This window comes from Limulus polyphemus, unplaced genomic scaffold (assembly GCF_000517525.1).
Source record: "Limulus polyphemus unplaced genomic scaffold, Limulus_polyphemus-2.1.2 Scaffold545, whole genome shotgun sequence".
Classification (NCBI taxonomy): domain Eukaryota; kingdom Metazoa; phylum Arthropoda; class Merostomata; order Xiphosura; family Limulidae; genus Limulus; species Limulus polyphemus.
Window position 1 is genome coordinate 72826 of NW_013666155.1, and position 24156 is coordinate 96981.

General features: G+C 34.6%; 1 protein-coding gene across 1 annotated transcript in view; it reads right to left on the reverse strand.

Moving 5' to 3' along the window:
* Window positions 1-4826: 4826 nt before the first annotated feature.
* Window positions 4827-24156, reverse strand: part of LOC106459002 (serine/threonine-protein kinase 33-like) — a 26266-nt gene continuing 6936 nt past the window's right edge. The window contains exons 6-8 of the mRNA XM_022385377.1: window positions 11656-11741; window positions 5087-5350; window positions 4827-4964 (exon numbers count right to left, since the gene is read on the reverse strand). Of these exons, the coding sequence (XP_022241085.1) occupies window positions 4827-4964; window positions 5087-5350; window positions 11656-11741 (488 nt within the window). The remainder of the gene's footprint in view (window positions 4965-5086; window positions 5351-11655; window positions 11742-24156) is intronic.

The window sequence follows — 24156 nt, forward strand, 5'->3', positions numbered from 1 at the left end:
AATAAAACTGCTAAGTAATGTTAAACGTGTATTTTACTTATATTAACAACTACTGGGTAATAACCCGAACCTTTTAGTTAAATTACGCATTAAATTGTAATTTACCAGTTAAGTTCGTTTTCACTCCTAATAGTATGTTGGCGTGTGATCGGTGCTCAATTTTATTTGTTTATTTTTTTTCAGTTCCAGTTTAAGTAACTGGTTCTTCCAGCTGCTCGGACATATAAATACTGTGTTGTCGTTTTTTCTATGACAGAATAGTGAATTCCATCACAAGTAAGATCACTAGTCAAAAGTTCCAAACTTTTATTTCGGCTCGTATGCAATACATTACAATAGATATAGAAAATGTTAATAAAATTACTGCACTGAATTTATTTAGGTTAGTAACAGCCAATTTTGAGTAAAGAAGCTCCCAAACTTAAAAAAAAAAGAGGTTATTACTTGTAGTGACAGTGATATGAGAATTCGAAGAATTTCAGCTATACTGATGCCGAAACTGTCATTAATGCTCTGAACAAATATATGACCATTGGACCTTCTGAAGCGGATTATTGACTACACTATCGAACATATATAACTATTCAGCACATATCAACGTTGAAATGTGTTGTAAAACAAAACTACATATCTGGAATTATATTGCTCAACTAAAAATATCAGTGAATGCTCAATGGTGCTGGAATTTACGAACCCAATTTACACTCCACACGAGTTAAACATGTTACTTTCTCCGCCATTCTTCAGAAATACACAATAAGCAATAGGATACGTTGCTCCACACGAAAGTTTTTTTCTGCCATTTTTTATCATTACAGAGTTTTGGTGATTTAAGGCCATATGAAAGATGAAGCTTTGAATTTGCAGCTGTGATAAGTAGATTTGGGGCTCTAGCCATACAAGTGAAGGGAAACATGAATGCCCTGATATATTGTAACATTCTGTACAATTATTTACTGCCTGCACTGATAATATTTTATTGGAAATGAACATGCTGAAAAAAGCATGACAATTCACTGTGTCCAGGAGTACTTTAAGACAAGTAATATGTAGAATATACCTTGACCTGCCTCACCTCGTAAGGCTACAAAGCAATTGTTTTTCATATAATATATTTTAAAGCGTAAATTTAATGGCAAAAATTGAAATGTCATTCAATTACATCCCCAATCAAAGAAAAACAAATATTGTATCTTAACCACATACTTTACAAACACGTCAAGATCCATTATATTTGTGAGAACATTGAAACACAACATCTGAAGGGTAATATCGACTTTATAAACTCGTTATTTGGTTTCAATATTTGAGGCAAACGTTTTTAATAGATCAATATGAATCTGACAAGATCTATGAATAAATAAAATTTGGGTGTAATATAGTCTGAATAATAATTTTTATGGTTTATTGACACAAATATCTTAATTTTTTATTGTAAAATTTATGTCAAGTAAAACGATAAAAAATGCCCTCACCTTTTAACAGAAATATTACACCTGGTCTTTACTTAGTTTAAGTGTTTAGCAGTTTTACGTGAGAAATGGATTCACACATGCTTGACGATTTGCAAAGAGCGGGAAAAACAGTCTATGTGTGTTATACTGGTTGCACATACAGATACAGGTAGAAATTGTTTTCCGGATTAAGTTTTAAACTTGAATATGTGTCATGAGGATCGTTATTTTGTATTATTTATTTATGGGGTGGCATATCAAAATATGAGGCTTACAATGATGAATTAAAAAGAAATACATAAGTTTCATTTCCTTCCATTACAGAACTGAAAACGAGATCCACTTTTAAGTGAGAAGACCTGCGCTAAAAGGTGACGAGACAAAAAGAAAGTCATATGGATTTCAAACTTAATATTTAAGGAAGTAGCGACGTACAACGACGGTTTGCTTCCAGGCTCTATTATAATCTCTATTAAGTAACTGATGATAAAATATTTTCCTTTTAAACACATGAGATTTTTCATGAAGTAAAATAATAAATTAAGATACTTAGAAAGGCGTAAGAACTGATACTGTAAGATTATTGAATTGTAAAACTTATTATTGCACATTTATTTTGGTTACGTTTATTGTCTTACGACATTTTTTAATCAGAAATTTGTATTATCATAAGTAGTATTTATTTTAAAGTGGATATTATACAGTTTGTATTTAATCATTGCATAATATGCAAAATATATTTATTTAACCCGGTTGTATTACTCACTTTGAACATTTATGATGAAATAGTACTCTAAAAACTGATTCATACTGGTAGTTAATTAATGAAGCGTTTTTTAAACTTCCTTTGGCTGCAGGTTATTGTCTTCTATCAGGGTTGCTACAAATCATTGTCCTAAAGAAAAAACAAACACATACACGCATGTATACATTTATACGTAGTATTTCGTCAACAAAAGAATTAAATGATCTCAACAACGAAACCTTTCACAGCATGATTCAACCAAAGAAGAAAATGTCCTAATATGACATGTCACTGCACGTACATGTCAGAAAGAACACTATTCCAACTAATATACACAGGTTAGAGAAAGTTACTATACATTTTGATGGAAGAACATATCCAATACAGAAAGACCAAGTAAGAAAAATATACAAGGTAATACACAGTAATCCAGTTATGAATGATACTCCTAAAAACCGATTTATACTAGACGGCAAATGTTAAAGTTAGAATAATGACATTAATGATTTTAGGTGCTTAGACTAGTCACAAATTGGAATTTTCAACCAGAATATCACCCTATGCTCGCGCGGACTGAACAGCCAGATCAGAGACACCTAAAGTTAATGCTTAGCTGGTCCTTATTTTACCCATTCAACAGAGGGAAAACGGTATGCCAGTAACACCCGTCGCCACAAGTGCTGTTTCCAGCTGTATGATTAACTGTTACTCTTATAACGCGCCAACAGCTTAAAATGTTCAGTGGAATCAAGGATTAGATACGCAGAGCGATACACTAACCATTAGACTTCACCCACCTTTGTTCACTAGTAAGAATTGGGTCGAACTGGGTATTTAAGTCCCTCCTCCCAGGAAGGTGTATATAATGGCCACCACAGTGTGGAAAGGTTATCAGAAATGAAAGGGCCAAGGTGTTAAAGCATTGAAGGGAAGACAGTCCTGGACAGCTGGGCGATCTGAGGGGAGTGCTGTTATCCTCAGCAGCTGGCGATTTTAACAATAGTTGTGTGATAAGATGATCATGTACTACATGATGATGATGTCATGTTAGGAAATAAAAACATACTAAAATTAGTGCTGAATCTGAATTAAAATGAGCTTCAAACAGTAAGATGCATTAAATACTTTAAAATAAGCACTGACTTTTTACATTCAGACTTTGAAAAATGTAGACATATGTTACATAAGCTATAAGACATTCATCATTGCTTCCAATGGCACAGCGGTATGTCTGCGGACTTACAATGCTAAAAAGCTTGTTTCGATACTCATGGTGGGCAGAGCACAGATAGCCCGTGGTGTAGCTTTGTGCTTAACTTCAAACAAACAAACAATTGATAAAAGTAACTGGAAGACAATTATGAGGAAGTAACTTGCAGGTATCGTGGGATATACAAATATAAAGTACTGATACTTATGTGACTCATGACAAAAAACATCGCGTCACACCTTTACAAATTACATCCAGCTGTTAAGTTCACCCAGTTATGATTAATGTCATTAAAGTATGGCAGACATGTATCGTCGCAATAGTTTGTTTGTTTGTTATGAATTTTGCGAAAAGCTACACGAAGGCTATCTGCGCTAGCCGTCCCTAATTTAGCAGTGTAAGACTAGAGGGAAGGCAGCTAGTCATCGCCACCAACTCTTGGACTACTCTTTTACCAACGAATAGTGGGATTGACCGCACTTTATAACGCCCCCATGGCTGAAAGGGCGAGCATGTTTGGTGGGACATGTCGCAATGGATTCACCTGACATAGAGGGGGAGGAAATTATGAAACTTTAGAGAACTTTAATATTTTATTTTAACTGTTTTCGTTCTAGCTTACAGGGAATGCTTAAAGGTTGTTGTTTTTTTCACATCTCTTTTACCAGTTCAACACATTCATCGGAAACAGTTATCCTTGTTTTATTTTAGTGTGTATAATTGTCTCTGTCTTTTTTTATATATATGTACATTTTGTCGTTTAGACATTTTGTTGGTTATTTCTTTCCTTGTCGATAAACTCAGTCAGAGTTAAAAGAGACACGACCTATTTATGACAGGAAAATCTCCAAAAACCTACGTAACTGGCTGCTTTGAGGGAAGTTCATGAGCCGCAAAATACCACTGTCTATGACAATAAAAGATATTATTTAACGCTATCTTTGTCTAAATATAAATTAGGATTAGTCTGCAAGAACTCATTTTTGATACAACCCAAAACCTGGTTTTCCTGAAAAACTGTATGGAATTCATTTTACCAAATTAGTGCCGTACAAGCTTTCTCATAAATACTTAATACGTACAGGATATGAGTTATCATTACAGTTTCAGCTGTTTATCTTCTAGGCAACTATATACAGCTTTCAAAATACCTAATTTTTAGCTATACATAATACTGTTAAAGCTGGGAATATTTCTTGAGTATATATTGTTGTTGTTGTATTTTATTAAGCTGGCACGTGAAATGGTTGATATTTCTAGTACATCGTTTTTAAAATATACTCAGACTAATAATTTTGTATGATTGGTTTTACTTACTTTTGATCTAGAATGTAAATTGCATGCAGTTTTTAAATACATTGAAAGTGAACTACGATGCACTGCTTGTTTTGGGATTTCCTAATAAGTAAAGAGAGCCTTAGAATTTTATATCCATAATTGATGATACCACAATCATTACAAAATTTGCTGTGGATAGATCACCTTCAACAGATACAGAATAGTTTACTTTATAAACCGTCTTCCTAGCTGGTACATCTTCCAACAAAGACGTTTTCTGTCGTGTATTTAAATATAAAAATATTTTTAAAAAAACGAGTAGAGAGATGAAAAAGTTAAAAATAAAACAACTTACGTTCTATGCAAGAGGACGTCTTATTTGACTTTATATTGACATACCTTGCCAGTAAACCTAACTTTAGTTCCACGTGTCACAGATGAACTTTTCGAACTAAGGCTTGACTTTTCTGGTTGCCGTTTACCTGTCGTTTCTTGTAATTGACTAGAACTGTCCAAGGATATATCCCATTCCGAGTCGTTTTCACTTTCGACGCTCTGTAAAGGTGCTTCCTGGTGACGAAGTTCTTGGTGCCACATCTGCATCATTTCCAAAACGTTGGATGGTTGTGGAAAGTTGGAATTCGACGAGGTATTTGATGTTCCCTGAATAAATATTTCATTTCAGGAAATTATCGAAATTTCAGATGTTACTATGTTCCTAACAATCGGACTCATTCTCTTAAAACGACATAATCATCTGTGGATGGTAAATATATAATACAATACAAGTGAAAAAAAAATTAAAGTCAATACACTATATACATCTATAACTACAATAAACCACACTATTTTATGACACCGAGAAACAGCGTTGTAATGAAATGAAAATCACAGTCAACATGCTGAAAGTAATGACGTGTCAAACCACGTAGGTCATATGGAAAACGAATGTTTTACTGTGTTAGTTCACAACATTGTTTCAGAATGCAAATCAAACGTAATATTAGACATTCTCTACCACAAAGACAAAATTTTGTCTGCACTGTCCAAAAAAGAAAATATACCAATCTATCCTTTAGTGAGAACGTAGAAAAGTATATTTAATTTGCTATACTCATTATTAGGATTGATTTTTAGTTTCGTTACAAGTAGGTAACTTGCTCTGATTGGAAATTAATATTAAATACATTGGAAAATTCAATTAAACAAGCTAATATTGTAGTGCTACTAACAATGTCATTAAATCATATGCAATACTGATATGGCATGCTTAAAGTGAGTGAATCAATGAACTGTTGGAGTAATATGGTAAACAGACGTTAGTAAACGATTGAACATGGTGTGTTATTATTAGTCACAAGAAAGTTCTGACTAACTGCACCTGGATCGATTCCAAGATTGCATCTCTATATTGTACAACATTCTTAATGCGAAGCCGCAGTACATAGAGTCAGTTTGACCACCACTACTAATCCCTACCCAAATCATTCTGCCACCACCGTCTATGCATATGTTTCCTCCGGGCAATTTGGGTTGGATCTGGTCCAGGCACTTTTCAAATGTCTACTTGTTTGGCATCTGCAGTGTGAAGAGTGTCTCAGGTGCGAGCAAGGTATTCACGCACACGCTATATGCTCAATCAACATGTTCTTGATACTATACTAAAAACGATAGAGATGAATCAGAAAAACCACGCCAACTTGTCGTATGACATAAAGACCAACCATTATGAAATTTCTTTCTGATAGTTTCTATACTGATTTGTTGTCCAATTTCTGTCGTAAACTGTTAATTCAGATGAGAAGCTGAAGCCTGCATGTTGTTTCAAGCCTATATCAAACAGCGGTTGTCTTGTGGGATTGTCAATAGTATAAAATGTTCAAATCTCCTTCCAACTGTAATAATAGCCTTAAAGAGAGTCCACATCATGTTAACCACACTGTATGTCTTGTAGTTATTCTATAACAACTTGTTGTGTTTGATTAGCTTCTAACTAACTTACTGCTCTCAATATCACGTCTATGTTGGTGTCGTAGCAGGTTTCACTATCAGTCTAGATCTATTTACACTCTCTACTGTTAGTACGTACTTTTTCTGTAGGGTTTACAGGGACTTTTTCAACTGTATGCAGAGCACTTGCATGAAAATTTAGAAGAACAAAAGTTACTCGAATATATTTGAATAAAGATATATCTTTGCTGGTTATGAAAGGATGGAATTTGATGATATTCCAACTCGTCATATTAACCCGTCTGGAGCCATAGGATTACCAAGGTCATTTCCAAGTTCCTAATCCATAAAAAAATGAAGAAAAAAGAACAATTTATGATAATAGTACTTGTAAAGCTTATCATGCCCATTTGGGGACTAAGGTTTATTCGGAATATCATGCAAAACTACACGTCCCTAACTTAGTAGTGAAAGACTAGAAGGAAGACAACTAGTCATCACCACCCACCGCCAACTATTGGGCTACTCTTGTACCAACGAACAGTGGGATTGACCGTCACATTATAATGCCACTACGGCTGAAAAGGCAATCATGTTTAGTGTGACAGGGATTCGAACACGCGACCCGCAGATTGCGATTCGAGCGCCCTAACCAGGCCTTTGGGGATTAAATAAATGTATAAAAGGATAAATGTCAAACTATTTAACTTGTACTTGGAAAATGTTATGGGCTTGTATGTCTCTTAACTATAAATAGTGAAGGCAAAATTGAAAGTTGTGTTATAAATCAGTGTAAATAATTACAACAGTTTATTGCTGAAATGTTGATGTCACGGGGTCCACTTTCACAACCATAACTGGAAATAAATAGCTCACGGTAGTGGTGAATTACTTTCCCAGTAACGAAATATTGTACCAAACCAAAAAACTGACGAATAAATTTCTAGCCAGATAAGTAATACCTGATGACAGAACTTTGAATCAGCACTCTTTGCCAAAATGAGTACTAATATTTTACAGATAGAATCTTAAAATGACGTAACCATATAGAGTTGAACCGATATGGAACACATATTCATGAGCTACGGGGCTGAACACGTGAGGCTCTGGTTACATTCCATCGTCTCTTATGTTTGATCGTAAACTTACAAGTACTATTACACCTACTTTGTGGTCATACAACAGAGGATAAATTAAAATAAATGGATACAAATTAAACCATTTATTTTAGTGATACTTTAACATTGTACATTTGTACACGTGCCAGAAACTGAAGTCAGCTATGACATTATATAAATACGATATTATATCTAACCTAACAAGCCTGGGTTTCAGTGTGGTTATATAGTATAGCTATATAATCTTTACGGACAGAAAGGCATGTCTCCAATGTTTATTTAACACTAAGAAATTCTATATGCAAGTAATAAAGAAGATCAATGATATGATGGTCTATGTTTAAAACGATACAAAAAAAAAGGTTTGTCATTATGGAAACACCAAGATTAGAAAATATACAGAAGAAATTACATATCCAAATGAAGATTCTTCACACATGGAAGAAGAAGAAAATCAAAGTTGTAAGAACATAAAACAGGTATAAGAATAAGAATGAAAAAGACGATTTGTAGACAATCAGTGACAGTCCTAGTGATAATGATAAGTCACTATGAAATTCTCTTCTATTCAATTGTTATGGACCACAGGAAAAAGTAAGACCCACAAATAAACTTGGTTTTTGGACGAGATAAGATTTATAAAATGCAATATATGTAAGTGTTTATTGGCGTTCATAACCGTAGTGATGTGGAGCTTGTTCTACAGAATGACCACCTTGTTATACAAATAGTATTACATCACTGCTTGTGCTACACCATGATTACAATGCTGTAGTACTGAGGTTATAGTACACCATGACCACATTAACACGGTGCTTGACGTTTAGTGTTGTGGTATGTGAATATACCATGTATTTCTATCTTCTTACAATATTATGCTATTTTTTCTGAATTATTCTTTGTTCTGTAGGTGTTACAATAACAAGTGGTCATGAAAGCCATGAAGTTGATTTCATTCTAAGCTTCCTTTGTTGTTCTTGAAGTGAATAATACCTGCTACCACCTAGGAAGGATATTGCTGTGTGAGAAGTCGACAGGAGTGCTATTCAACAATTGTTTAGGTTATATCTAGAGTTTACGGCCCCACCCATGCTAGAATGAGAATGACCAGTCATGTGGTTAACACTAGTCGCCCTGAGCAAACGCGAGATTTCTAGTTTCCTAAGGAATATTGGATTTGTTCAGTCCAGTACATGGATTCATCTTGAACAGTTGAATATAGAGGATCCAGTAAAGGTGGTTGTTCCGTGTAAATAACAGCATGAATATACACTGTATTTGCATTTTACTGTTTTAATAACGATTGTTCATTCTATGTTACAGTTTGTGTCCAGTCTTGTTATTTCATTTTTACGCTAAATCTGTTAGTAAGAGATTCAGTCTTAGTTAAATAAGACCCGCACAATTCGTTCCGGTACCGTGATGGTTGTGAAAAATGAATAAACGGGCCTTAGTACTCAGATTGGTAATAGCAATCCAAGGATAGTGGTTCTGGTGGTGGTCTTTACACTAAAGACAGTTCTCATCTTATGCTTTAAACGAGTCAGTGATTAAAAGTGTTTACATACAATTTTTTTTTAAATTCGTGAACACATAGTTTGTAACAATATGTTCACTAGCTACATTAAAAACAAAACGTTTATTGTAATTAACAATGGACTTCAGGATTTACACTGTGGCACTAAACATGTTGTATACTTAGTTAGCTGTAGTGTTCAATACGTAAGCGAGACTTAGCAGTTTTTGAGAGTCAAAATGAATGACCACAGATGCGTTGCGAAAAAGAGGTACTCGAGTTTCCTGAACTATCAACACTTTAACTATCCATGGACATACTTTAGAAGATTTTCGTGTAAAGGCCATGGAGTGTATACAGTGCAACTTGTTGAAAGAGAGTTAGTTATAGTTTAACCCTATGGGCTTAACGATCGAGTTACAAATTAAGGTAATTATTATTAAGGCTGCCAATTTTTAAATACTCAATATTTTACACAGTTCCTCTCACGTTAGCCATGTAGTCATGGGTACAAACACGGAACAAACAGGGCTAAAACACAGGATATTTTATTAAGAGACCTACTAGAGGTTTATCAAACAAAAGGTATCCGAGGTTTGTACGAATTAAGCCATTCATTATCATCGTTAATTCCATTTAATATAAAGAGAAAATTAAGGCTTTGAAGTTATAACAATATAAACATTTGATTTCCGTACTCTTTAAACTAGACCTCCTATTGATAAAATTAAAAAGAGTTTTCAATCAACAATTTCAATGTCTTTTAATAATTCGGTTAAATTGTTTCTCTATATCAATAAACACAGAACTTTCTATGACAATGTCACTCTCAAAAATGACCACTGTTACACATACAGTGATTCTTAAAGGCCATGAATATTTTACATTTGTGTAATTTGACCAGCATGTCTTCTAACAAATACACGGAATTCCAATGGGAGGTAACGTTAGCCCGCAAGTTGCAGATCTGTATTTATTTTTCAATTCTGTGGAAAATTCAACAATATTCTTGCTAATGACTAAGGTGTTAGAAGTTTTTAGAGCATAGAAACCTCTTAAAAGCATTCACGTCTACACTTTGATTCCTTGGATGTTGTTTGGAGTAAAACTTAACAGTTTTAGTGTATTGACCACCATTGGTTTAACCAACTGTTAGTTTTAATTATTCTATATAGTTAACATTAGCCAAGTTTGACATTATATTATTAGTTTAGTTAGATTAGTTTTTATTTTCTCTGTCATATTACGCCTCGTGTATTTGTACATAAAATGTATCATTTTTATAGAACGTTCATATTTCTTAAAGCTTATCTTGTTTTCTTTTCGGCTTTTAGATAAGATTGGATGTTATTTATGTGTTTGGTACAAGGAATAGCTAAGCAATTCTAATAGCCTATGGGTGATGGCAAAGAAGAATATGTTAAAGCTGGTGAAAAGGTTTTTAGGCAACTACTTATTAAATTAATGTAGTTCTTTTATTTTTACTACATTTAACATTGTTATATTATAATAGGCAGGTCAAGTGTTATTGTTTTACATCTTCATAAACATTGTTTTTTGTATGTGCCATGGGAAAGTTGATGCATCTAACCCGATAACTTTTAAGTAAAACATATGGCATTAATTGTCACAGTTAGGATGTTATATAGTAGAGGTGCCGTACAGAGTTTCTTTAGTAAAGTATAGTGTTATAAAAATAGCAAGTTTCCAAAGAAATGTACATCAACGACAGGAACTAGTGTTTGTGGATTCTCTAAGTAAGATATGCCATTTTTACATTTATTGTTCCTTTCAGTAATTATATTGATTACAATTGTTATTATCTCGAACCTGATTATTTATTCTATTTTGTCGTTTATTGTTATAATTTTATCATAAAAACCGTTTTGCATTGTTAGCTTATAATATGTATTTGCGACTAAACTAAATCCTCCAAGCTAGCCAAATCTCGTGAGATATCTTGGGTTTACGTCCGAAAATATCGTTAATAGTGAAGGTACCTAAATGATGAAACAATGCATTCTAACCTTCATAAGCAAATACGCAAGAAAAGTATATCTAATTAGCTGTACTGATGACCAGATGGATTTTTAGTTTTGCTCTAAGTACACAGCTTATTCTGATCGAAAGTTATTATTATTTACTAGCAGACATATCCGATATTACTCTAAAGTTAATTCACTTTCACATGGATATACCGCAGTATTTCATCATGACAATATCTATTATACGACATGACTTGGCAGCTTAGTTTGAACACGATGTTCTAATTAGCTCTTTAACTTTATCACATACTTATTATTTTTCCCATATAAGTAATAATTAAGTTGTATTTTGAAAGAAAAAAAACTAATGTGCATGAGATTATATATATGTCAACTTACTTTAGTCCATGGGTTGTGAAGTACTTCACTTGCTGTGAGTCGATGTGCTGGATCTACTCTAAGCATTCCTTGGATCAGAAATTTGGCTGAAAATTAAAATGCTACTTCAGTCTGACTTTAACAAAAAAAAAATTCTTAATTTGTTTTGCCTAGAAAAGAGTATAGAAAAAGATGTCAGCGCCTGCAGATTGATGGTATTCAACATCGTGAATATACATAAAGTAAGTGAAACTTTTACTTTTTTTTTGTATGCCACATTTTACCATGATAATTTAAGTTTCAAATATTTTGAACTTTAAATGTAATAAGGATATTAGTTTATTATTCTTTATAATTATGTGGCATTCTTTTAATTTGTAATTGAATAGCCAAGATTTTCCCGAAATGAAAGAATAGCATTATGACTAGGACAGAATGCTAATATTAAATTCCCAGATAAAACAAAAGATAAGATAGAAAGAATAAGGTTATTGAATAACTAAAGAGAGAGTCTGAAGGTGACAATGCAATATTTTGTCGAAACATGTATTATGTTCCCCAAAATAAAACCGCTTCATTATGCTTGTACGTCGTTGTTTGTTAATTTACCACTAGGTTCCCAATTGTTGAAATAACATGCTAGCTAAGGCTGACAGGGTAACACATGAATTTGAGAATTGAAGGTGTGAACAACAAGGCTGCCACATTACAGATAATAAAGTCTGTCAGACCGACTAGAAAGTAATTTGCAGGACCTGCTACCAATTTTATTGGAAATCTATCAGCCAGATTCCACGAATTTCAGCTACTCAAGTAACCACAATTGAGAAATTGGAGCAACAGCAGCTACACTGGCTACCCTAGCCACTATATCTAAGCTTTCTGAAATTAAATGCACCTCTTAGGCATATTCAACTTTTTATTGCAGTCACCTACTAGGCTACAGTTTTTACAATACCACTTCCATCTTCCCGACTACTAAAGGACTACAAATACAAAGTATTGTTGGAAGCATATTAGCCCAAATTTCGCAAGTTGCAGCAATGGACATTGAACTATTTATCATTGTGCGCACCTAAAACTATCAGCCTTCAAAACGTTGACCAACCTACCACTGTATCTAGTTTCTTAGTCGTTTGAAATCAGTCATTCAAAAGAAATGTCACAAATCCAGTTCAGAAGTAAGATGAATAGGAGAGAAGGGATACTCACAGAACTTGTTGAAATTATGTAACCCCTTGCTCAATTGCCTGATCCAGAAATGTCACAAGAAAACATGAGTTCATTGGCACATGACCAGTTTGTCGATGTAATTCGAGATGAAGGCACGAGAATCAGATTGTAGCAAAGACTGGGGGTTGGTGTTCAACTTATTAAATAGCTGCAATTCATTAAAGTTGCCGACAAACAACTCAAAACACCTATACATAAAGCAGAACTATGATGTTGACTCACTTCCGAGCCCAGAAGAATGAATAAATAGTCTAGAAAGATTAATCCAGCATATAATAAGTGTTGAACAAAATGTCACTCAAAGCCTGAATACTAATATAAATATTAGATTAGAGGATTTTGATAACACGCTGTAAAAGCTTATTTTGTTTTTGTTTTTCGCTTCTGAACTCTCTCACAGATATTGCTAGAGAATTCCTTAAACTTGTATTAATATATATTCTGCTAACATCAGTCATAAACGGTTTTGAAATATGTGGAGACTATGTCCTTTCTTTTCTTTTTCCTTACGGGATGGTCAAGTGACATAGGTAACAAAGGCTCTTTTGGGAGAATTGATCTTATTGTGAGAAGCATATAGTTAGTATTAATAACAACGTTTTAGTGAAAGTAAAGAAGAGTGTATAGTAATATGACAACTACACTATACCTGCTGTATACAGTACTAACGATGCCCAATACTAAATGCTGATTTAGCGTAAGTCATCCATTGTAAAATATTTGGATTTTAAAGTTGAACTTACTTTTAATTCTTTCCATATGGTGGATTACACTGATTCTGTACCATCAAGTAATCATAAGAATATCCGTACTATAATTTTTAATATGGTAAATATGTCTTCACCAAATATGGCAAGCTTTTAATAAAGATTACAAATCTTTCGTACACAAAAAATCAGATTTTTAATTAAGTATTTTTAAATATTTGTCTGTGAATATATGGAGTCAGAGTTCTGACTGCTCCGAGTGCAAAGTGATTTTCATGTTAAGATTAAAAATACTTTTCTTCACCTGAAAATTTTCTAATTTCATTTCTAAAACCTCATAAATGAATATCATTTTTTCTCAGTTAACTTTATGTTTTATCTGTAATTTTTCTCTACCCTAACACAATATGAACAGAAAAATATAATTGTTTATCATAAATAGCTTTAGGCTCGTAACAGCTTACAACTGTTTATATTGATTTTATTATTCTATTGCCCTTTGAACCGTACCTAACTAAGAATCCTGCCATACAAGTTATACATCACTCGGCAAACGAGTAGCTTAAGTCACCTTATTGAATGACGAAATGCACGAGCATACCTCGTGAAGAATTATTAATATTATTTGATTATCTTACCTAATCTAACCTTGTATAATCTAATAAGTTTCTAATTTTTACATTTTAGTAACTTTTCTAACAATAAGTAAGAAATATAAATGAAAAACAAGAAATATAATATTTACATTCGACGTATTTTATTGTCGGTTGCCGATGAAACTTAAGTCTACTTTTTTGTAAAGATGGTTTGTTTGTTTGTATTTAAACACAAAGCTACATAATGGGCTATCTGTGCTGTGTTCACTACGGGTATCTAAACCCAGTTTCTAGTGTTATAAATCCACAGACTTGCCGCTGTGCCACTGGGATGCTTGTAATGATGGTACTAGTACATTAAATAATTTTTATTCATTTAAAGAATGCATCTAAGAACACAGAATAATAACCCGCGCAAAGCAAACAATGACCTAGAACTATTAAGAATTTAAAACACTTTCTGACTAAGGCAAAGAAACTTAAGATAATTCCTTTGGCTTTACAATCTGAATATCGCGGAGAAACTCTCAAATTGAGGTCGAAATAGACAACACTCTGTACTGAAAACAATGTAACATTATACGTCATTTGATAGAATAAAACTTTGTATTTCTATTGGTTATGAATGATATGATAGAGAAATACTGGTAACTTGTGAAAGAGAAAATGTGACAAGCGGTGATGTGCAGCAAAGTTGTAGTCATGCATCATTATCATTCAATAGAAAATCATAACTTCCATATTTTTGAAGTTCATTGACTATTTTAGTGACGCATGATCTACTTGAATGGTGTACTCCCTACCATAAAAGTAGTGGTAGTAATGCTTGACAAGTACTACAACTATAAGCATTTCTTCCTTTGATATACACTATCAATGCCCAGGAGTAGTTAACGCATTATTTGAACACGAGATTATTGTCTTCATACCTTTTAGTACTTGTGACATAATTGCACCAATTTCACTATCACTGGCATCTATAACCAGCGTGAATGGACAATCCTGACAAGAATAAATAAGCAAACACTAGGGCTTAAACGAAGGCGCACTTCAAGGAATGGAACAAATCTTCACACTCCAATGTCCACATAAAGCATGTCTTAACCTTAGTTCAGACAGAGGTGTGACTGTCTTGGAGAGATGAACCGCAAACTATCAATAATAGAACTTCAACTCTAGAAAGGTGTGGCTTTCTCATTATTAAAAGGTAGGGGCCAGTTCTGAACAACTCTGCTTTTCGCAAGACGAAAGAAAACTTCATCTCTATTAAATATGTGATTGAAAAACTCTGCTTCCATGCATATAAGCATGCAGTTTCAGATTTTGATTTCAAGCTTATCTCCTTGAAGCTCTGTAATACCATTCTCATGTTTCCAGCTGTGGCTTGAAATGTGCAACTAAATACAAGTATGTCATCTACATAGATGAACCATTTCTCCCAGTGCATTCCTTTCATTGTAAGCACCATTATCCTCTTGAAAGTTTCAGTTGCCTTAAACAGATAAATGACATGAAACAGAATTCATAGTCCTTCCTGACTGTGGAAAGCAGTGTTGAGTCTATATTCACCATCCAGTTTGATTTGCCAGTAACCAGAAACCAGATATAATTAAGTAGTTAAGTATAATTAATTGTTAAACCAATAGGTACCTTCTAATGTATACAGACATTCATCTGTGCATGGTCAAGAAAATGTTTGACACACTTTACCACATTCACTTGCACCTCAGAACACAAACTTAGCTTATAATTACAATTCTTAACTTGTAGGGTAAAGATTATGCATTTCATCATTGTGCCACTGCCCTTTTTAATGGGGACATTCCAGTTCTAAATGACTTCAAAGACAACAACCAAGCAAGGGGTTGCTTAAAAGGCATCTCAGGAGAGAACCAAGTGTGAACAGATGCTATACAACTATCAGTGAATTTTTGGCGACCAGCAAACCTCATGTGCTCCCATGTGCTAAACAGAAGATGTAGAGATTAAGCAGAGGGTGAAGCAGAAAAAGGCTATCAGCCCCTATATGAAAACCATGGTGGACAGTCACCAGTCCTTATAGCCACAGATGGTTCCTAAAGTACAAACAGCAAGAAAGCTGGTTGGGTATTCATTATCTCACGGAGCAACCACATTCTGCATCAGGCTGGTATAGCATTCAAGCTTCCAACAAGCACCACAAGGATGGAACTGGAAGCCATAGAGCAAGCTCTCCTCTGGATTGATGAAAGCAATGAACTACAGGTAGACAGTGCCGGGAACATAATATTCACAACTGACTTCCAGCCCATGCTACATAAAACTCAGAGTGATTGGTCCTCAGGTAGATGAGAGAAAACAAAGTAACTTTATGGTAAGACCACTAGCTAGTTGTGTGTACCAGGCATTACAGAGGTAAAGTTAAATCAGGAAGCTGATGAGCTTGCAAAAGAAACCCCTATATCAAATCGAACACAACTCTGCTGGAATGATATCAATCTCCTCTGCAATAGTAAGGCAAAATCAGCAACCATGGAAGGCCCCCAGCAACATATGGTGTACATAGGAAAAGCAAAAGGTGGATAAATAGATATAAAGTATACAGCAAGAAGGCTATTGGTAACATCAGTATATTAATTCTTTTTTACCTAATGCAAGGCAGCCAACCTCCACAAGAGGGATCAGTCCTGTAGTACTCAACTCAACCCAACAACTTGACTAAAGCCTATACAGAAGCTTGGTGTTCCTTATTTTGATAGTTGCCACTGGAGACAACCATGCACACTCCTATAATTGTGTAATCCTGTCCTTCAACATCTACACAATTTCAGAATTGTTTATATCCACGAAGGTGGCTTTTTTATTGGACTTCTATTATATTTTATCTATGTGATGAAGTATAGTGTGATTGTTGTCAGATTCAATCAGATATCTCTTCTTACAAACACGTCAACAAACTCTGTGATCAATTTACTGAGTTCTTGTCTCTATTTTGAGTTTAGTATTTGCCTAATTCTTGCACTAGAGATTTCAAATGCTTTGGAATTTGGATGTTCATTTTTGAATAAAATACAGTAGCTGCAGCACTAGCTACTTGGCTAGTTTGCATCATTTTTGCTTATGTTACTTTATTGTCGACCATTCCAGCTAGGAGCTGAATAGCTGACTGTTTTTAGTTAAAGGTTAGCACAGGTGTAACTAATGGACAGATCGAAGTTGAAGTAAGTGTAGCCTGTTACCAGACACATAAAATGTTTTTGATGCACAGGTTCTATCAATGCACCAGATGACGACAATGCACTAGACTGCATCTATATTTTATCATTGAATACCACTTGTACATTAGAGGAATCATCACATCTTTTTCAACATGCATACATACAGTTCACTATTATCAAAACCTAATCTCTTCAGCATTGGAAAGCTTTGTCAATGAACTGCAGTTTGCCTGTTGCACAAATAAAACATTTTTTACAGCAACTCCATCCCTAAAACACAATGTCTGTACCCATATAAGAAACAATTAAGTCTTACTTTTCTTAGCATGTGATGTTGCCAAGACTAAGATTTGCCTTTCCACTTACATCTAGCTTGTTGTCATTCGTCAGAACAAAAGTGTGCTAACTGGCCAAAGGGCTTAATAAATAGCAAAGCAGAGTAAGATTTTTGAGGCTAAAGTATTTACTAAAACTCAATCTTGCATTGCTAATAGCTCATACCATGTGATGCTCAGTCCATGGTTCTATTAAACAACCACTGTGATGTTGTATGTGAGCTGATTAGTAGTCCCAATAATTTAAACTAGCTGAAATATCTGAACCCATAACTCATTGTTAAACCTTCTACATCAGTCTGAATGGTACTTACATCTGAAGGTCTTGTGTGACAAACGGGTATGTATATTCGCTAAACCAGTGACCAAGTATGCCACAGATAAAGTAGGTGCTCCTTCTCTCACATTCTTGGAGCCTTAAGGAAGTCAATGGTATCCGCACTATGGCACTATGCCAGGGAAATCTCGCTAGTCTATTGGAAACCACGGCAGCTGTGACACGATGTAATGTGGTGACTGCTGCATAGGAGTTGGTGGAGTTGGCAGTTCACATTTATGTCGTGTCTTAGAATCATCACATAATATGGAAGCTGTAACAGAGCCAACTATGCAACTGCAGTCGTCACTGCTGTTGGGTTTTTCTTTGCTCCAGTTCATGATTCCATGTGAGTATTTAAAACTGCTTGACCACTGAAATTGCCTCTGTGAAAGACGAGATGTCCCATTTGGTGCCACATAAATTTGCTTGAAAGCTCCTCTATACTCTTATAGAGTAGTATTTTATCATGACCATATATATATATATATATATATATTCGGAAATCCTTCTTATACAATCTTCTTAAGTGATTTTTGTACGCCAAGTTTTTATGGATCTTCATCTTCGAGCTTTGAACTCGACTCAATGGACTGCTTTGTCTGTAATGGGCCCATTCTTGAGTGCAACTCACTGACAGCTGTGCTCTAGCAGTTCAAATGTTCTAAGGCATCTAGCACAAGAGTGACTAGACTCAGCATCAGACATTGCACAACCTGTTGCTTCAAAGGCTTAAAAGAATGGTCTAAATACTTTTTATAGATCCCCTCAAACACTTGGTTTTTCTCTGTTTCATATCTCCTTTATGATTAAATATGGGTGCTGATGTGTATTTGCTAACAGTTTTTTTACTGTTGTGCACATTTGGGGGAGTTCTTTATCTCCACCCAGAAGTTTGGAGACCTGTGTGTCTTTATGAGCGCAACATTTTCGAGCTACGTCCATAGAGGGATGACTCATTGTGCTATTGTAATGGTGCAACATATCATACTTACACTTCAGTATTCTCATTACCCTACTTTATCATGGTTAGATGCCACCTGCTTTGTCTGATGGTGTTGCAATAAAACTTTGTCTGGCGCATTTACCTTGTCACACTCCTTGGCCATAGGTGACTCAAACCAAAGCCTTGCAATGCCTAAGCCTGTTAACAAGTGTTTCGGTATCTCAAAGTCAATTTGGGAATTCAAGCTTCTTGGTGATACCATGATCCTTCTCTTCTACCCTATGCTCCCGATCCTGGAAAGTTACCATTAGAGAATGTACCAGTTTTGTCAGGATTAACCCAGTAACGTACTCATTAACTGCATTGTTTGAAGAGATCAAGAATGCGAATATAGCTCTCACCAATACCAACAAAAGCTCTGGGTATAAAAGAGTGTTTCACCTAGTTCTTGCCAGGTTCTTACATAGAGTCCTAACTTCAGTTCTGATATAAAAAAAAGTTAGCTCACAGGATCACACACTCACAAATAATGCAAAGAATTTCAGAAAAAAATTAAATTCCTCACTTCAATTGTATCTTTCTCCTCCTCCTCCTCCTCACAAATTCTATGTGGACTTGGAAAGTGCCTTTCCAAGATTACAATTCACCAATATTACAGTACTAGAGAGTCAAATGGTAAAAAAACATATTCAAAATAAACTTTACAATAACCAATCCTCTGACCATGACACAAAAATGTTACTTTTTAACTATTTTGCAGTATTTAGGTACATTGATGTGCAACTGCTTTGTGAAGAATAAATCAAACACGGACATCAAACACAAGTGAACAAATGAACAAAATATTCCCAAAGAGTAGTATATTTTACCCACTGGTTAACATCTAATTGCTTGCACTGAAACTAGTGGCTTGGAGTGGCGATGCTTTCGAAACATCAACAAGAAACAAGGATAGAACTAATTATACCACACTCTCAAGTCAGACAAAGGTATAAGTATGGTGTCTCATAAATGATTATCTATGCCACCAACTATTCCAAGTAACGTCTTCAAAGAAGAGAACCCCAACTCATACCAATTTGTACAAATGGACTTATTCCATTCTAGGGAGGGGACACAGCCACAGGGCAAAGTTGATACAAGCATTTATGATATAGCAGTTGCTCTATCTAACCTTTTCTTAAACAAAAGGGTTAGTACATATTTATGACTTTTTGACATCTGTTTAATAAGAATGTCATAAGCACATGCAGTACAACTGCACGGAAATTCAAAATAAATTATCTGAAATGCCTTACTACAGATAATATTATAAACTATTTATTCATTATCTTTCACCTTCACCATTTTGAACACTCAATCCCTCTTCTGATACTGAATTATACTGGGTTTTCAATTAGATAGTTCTAGAATTGACAAGAAACCTACACTTCTTGAAAACAAGCAAAAACAACAAATAATGACAGATACATGGTGAATTTATTAATGGTGTGAAATTATCACAGAAAATGCATAAGAAAAGCAAGTGAGCTGTACAATGCACTAGTATTTTGTATGTAAACTCTTTACTTTACATAGAGCATTACATTTTTTTTCACGTTGCTATTATAGTTTATCAATGTGCAATAGTGGAATATTGTTCTAAATGTCCTGTAGTACTCCGCGTAATTAAATCAAGTTGCTTGGTTACCTCTTTTTTTTTTATCTTTTCAGTTTTTACATAAGCCCATACAGCCTTAAAAATGTTCATATCAGTATAATATAAAGACCCACTGATGTCCGACATATAAATTTAAAAGTATTACCAAAGGAAAGAAAAAACACAAAAGAATAAGTAAGACAATATTAATATTGCGTGTACCTTCACAATTACTGGCCACTTACAGTTTTTCCTTGACTCTTACTGGTTGCTATTTTCATATGCCCATACAGAAAAAAGATAAAGAGAATTATTTAATTGTGTGTGCAGGACTAAGAACACAAGAGATTCTGATTTACCGCCGAAATCTAGACAAAACGTTAAGGGGCAGTATAGTAAAATCTAACGCTGCATACTTCACCAACTATTCCAATTAATATTTATAAGGGAGAAACCCCATAATTCATATATATGTACAGGTATCTAAGCCTCATCCAAAGGGGTCAGACATTCGATTAAAGAGAATGCAATACGGTAACTCTCTCATTTACCTCGATCTGATATAAAGTCATTAAGAAATTAGGGAACAATATCCGAAATAAGTTGGTTAAATCCGGTTTAACATTGTTTTTGGCAGCTTCTTCATCATCGGGATTCGGTCCATGTTTTGGACCAGGGAGGGTCAGGTTCAGCGTTGACCTCTTCCTCCCTCTCAGGAATTGTTATTTTGTTTACGCTATTAGTGTCGAACGCTAAACGCGTCACAGCAGTTATTAATGCTTTTTTGCATTTCACTCGATGTTCTTTTGGCGGCGCGTGCCGAAAACGAAAAATTCAAACCGCGCGCCTAGGCCTATGCTGCGTTATTACAACAAGCAGGTGCACTGCGCAGATATTTTTCTACCCCCTGAAAGTCATGTCAAAGCCAGCCTGACCGCAATTCCCTCGGCCACACTCGTACGTTGTCTGTCTTATCGGCCAGAATCGAGTGATAATCCTTGTGATTCTGTTTGCGCTAAACTTTAAGAAAAAAACCTTAAACATGAATGCTCTGTATTGATTTATTTATTTTCTATGGCTTTATGTTGGGTTAGATTAAGTTAGGATGTCCTGAAATTAGTCTCTAGGAATATATTCCGCCTTTACAACGCTATGTCAATGAGAAGATAGCGGCTGATTTACGTCGATCCGTTGTATTTTCTAGGAACACATCCTCGACGTAAATGAAAGAGTTACTGTACTAGGCACAGAACATTTGTACGAAAACTTTGAAACATTTATTTGAATTTTTTGTTCTTAAGCACAAAGTTACACAATTGACTGTTTGTAGTGTGACAATCTCTGGTATGGAAACCCGATTTTAGCTTTGCAAGCTATCAGAATTGCCACTGAACCCCTTGGGGGCATTTACTTGAATGTATCTGATTAAAGATATATTCTATACTAGTTATTGGTGGGTTAGATTAATAACTATTTCCAAGCATTGCATCAGGACTTTGTGAAGTCCAAACCGTTATTGTGGCCTCTTTACGATCAAGATATCATTTCGCCGCACTTGCTTCATGCTTGGGACATTATCTTGCGGGGAAGTGAGTCCCTGTCTTATGAATCGTGTTCCAGAGGGAATGGCATGTTTCAATACTGAATGATAGTGATACAATTATCATAATTTACATGACTACTTACGTGTTCAAACCGAATGCCATAATAAGCTCATTTGATTAATAAGAATATCCTACTTCATCAATACTTTTACTGTAGTAATCATAATTGTAGTCTAACTACTGATGATGATAATAATTGCACACTATGAAATATACTCTAGAAATCAACCGTACTGCCTCATGAACACAAACAGAATAGGAGGCAGTGCAATAGTTAAAACATTCCCTCTTCTTTTACCATTTTATTTATAAATTATAATATTGGAGCTTTATTATAACACTTAGAGATTATCAGCTTTGAAAATGTATAAGTGGACATAATACTAGGTTCCCATTCATTTTTTAATTAGTTTTATTTCAACAGGTAAACTCCTAGAATTATTTCATGAAAGGCTATTTTGTCAACACTAAGGTTTAGATAGTTTATTGTTTCAGATCCATCTATATTAATTGGGGGTTTAAGCCACTTAATTAATAAAGTTTCTTTGATAAAATACTGCATTCATGGTTATTTTTTGCCGTAAGTTTGAAATTACTATTCTTTATTTCTATGCTGCATTTACGCATGACGTGTTCTTTTATAGTCGATTTGTTATCACTGAGTAGCTTTGTATATTTCTTCACTCGTTTTACTAAAGTAGTATCACAACTAGGATAAGTAAATTCATAAACAACATTAGATGTTTTTGTGTAGACATTTTATCTACTTTCAGGTTTGAAAATAACTATCGTATCTATTTGAGAGAAGACTAAGAAATGTGTAATTGTTTCTGTGCTAAAAACATGTTTTCCAGTGAATGGCAATACCTTTGACATCAATAATTTTGGTACATTTATGATATGTTGTTTGGATACTTTAATTCCTTCTAAGTATATTTTCATGATCTTGTCCATGCTATAAATACAAAAGCATTCTTTTTCAAGAATCATTTTATATTCTACACTTCTTTGTGAAAACAATCATAAGTACTTGTGATTTTATATGCTCGGTGGACTAATATTTTCAACAGATTATCTTTGAACTTATAAGCTATAAAACTAGCAAAATCAAAACATAGTCCTGTGACACTTTCAATGTTACCTTATTGTTATGGGCTAAACGTCCAAAAACAAAGCAAGTTGTTGATTTTCTTGAATTGATATTCTACCGCGAAAATTATATTATTATGTCTATTGTTCAGATATTCACAAAACTGGTTTACACGTTCCACTTAGTTAAAGATGACAAAACTATCATCCACGTACATTATATAGTATACATGTTTAAAACTCTTCAGAAACTCCTTTAACTATTGTTTCTCATGGTATCACGAAAATAGATTAACTAACGATGGAGCCAAATTGGAACCTATTGCAACTCTCTCAGTTTGGTCATAGATGTTACCATCAAAAGGAAAATGGGACTCCTTGGTGGCATATTCCAATAGCTGTTGAAAAACTGGCTTGGAGAATCCTATTCTATCATATTCATTTCCATAAGTTCAATTTGTCGCTGTAATATCTCCTTCAAAGAAAGACTCGTATAACAATGATTCAATGTCCAAACTAGCACAGCAGACATTTCTATCGAGATTTAGATCAGTGTTTCTCAAACGGCGGGCCGCGAAAAGGCTTAAGATTAGATGCTAATATTTTAAAGAAATGTTGCAAAATGGCAAAAGTATAATGCAAACTACACAATATGTCGCAAATTACTAACTATAAATTTATGTTACGCGCATGAACCTAGCATAGCAGATACGATACAACACTGCTATAGGTATCATAATTCAGTAGGGTCCGGCATGGCCAGGTGGTTAGGGCTCTCGACTCGCAATCTGAGGGTCGCGGGTTCGAATCCCCATCACACCAAACATGCTCGCCCTTTTAGCCATGAGGGCGTTATAATG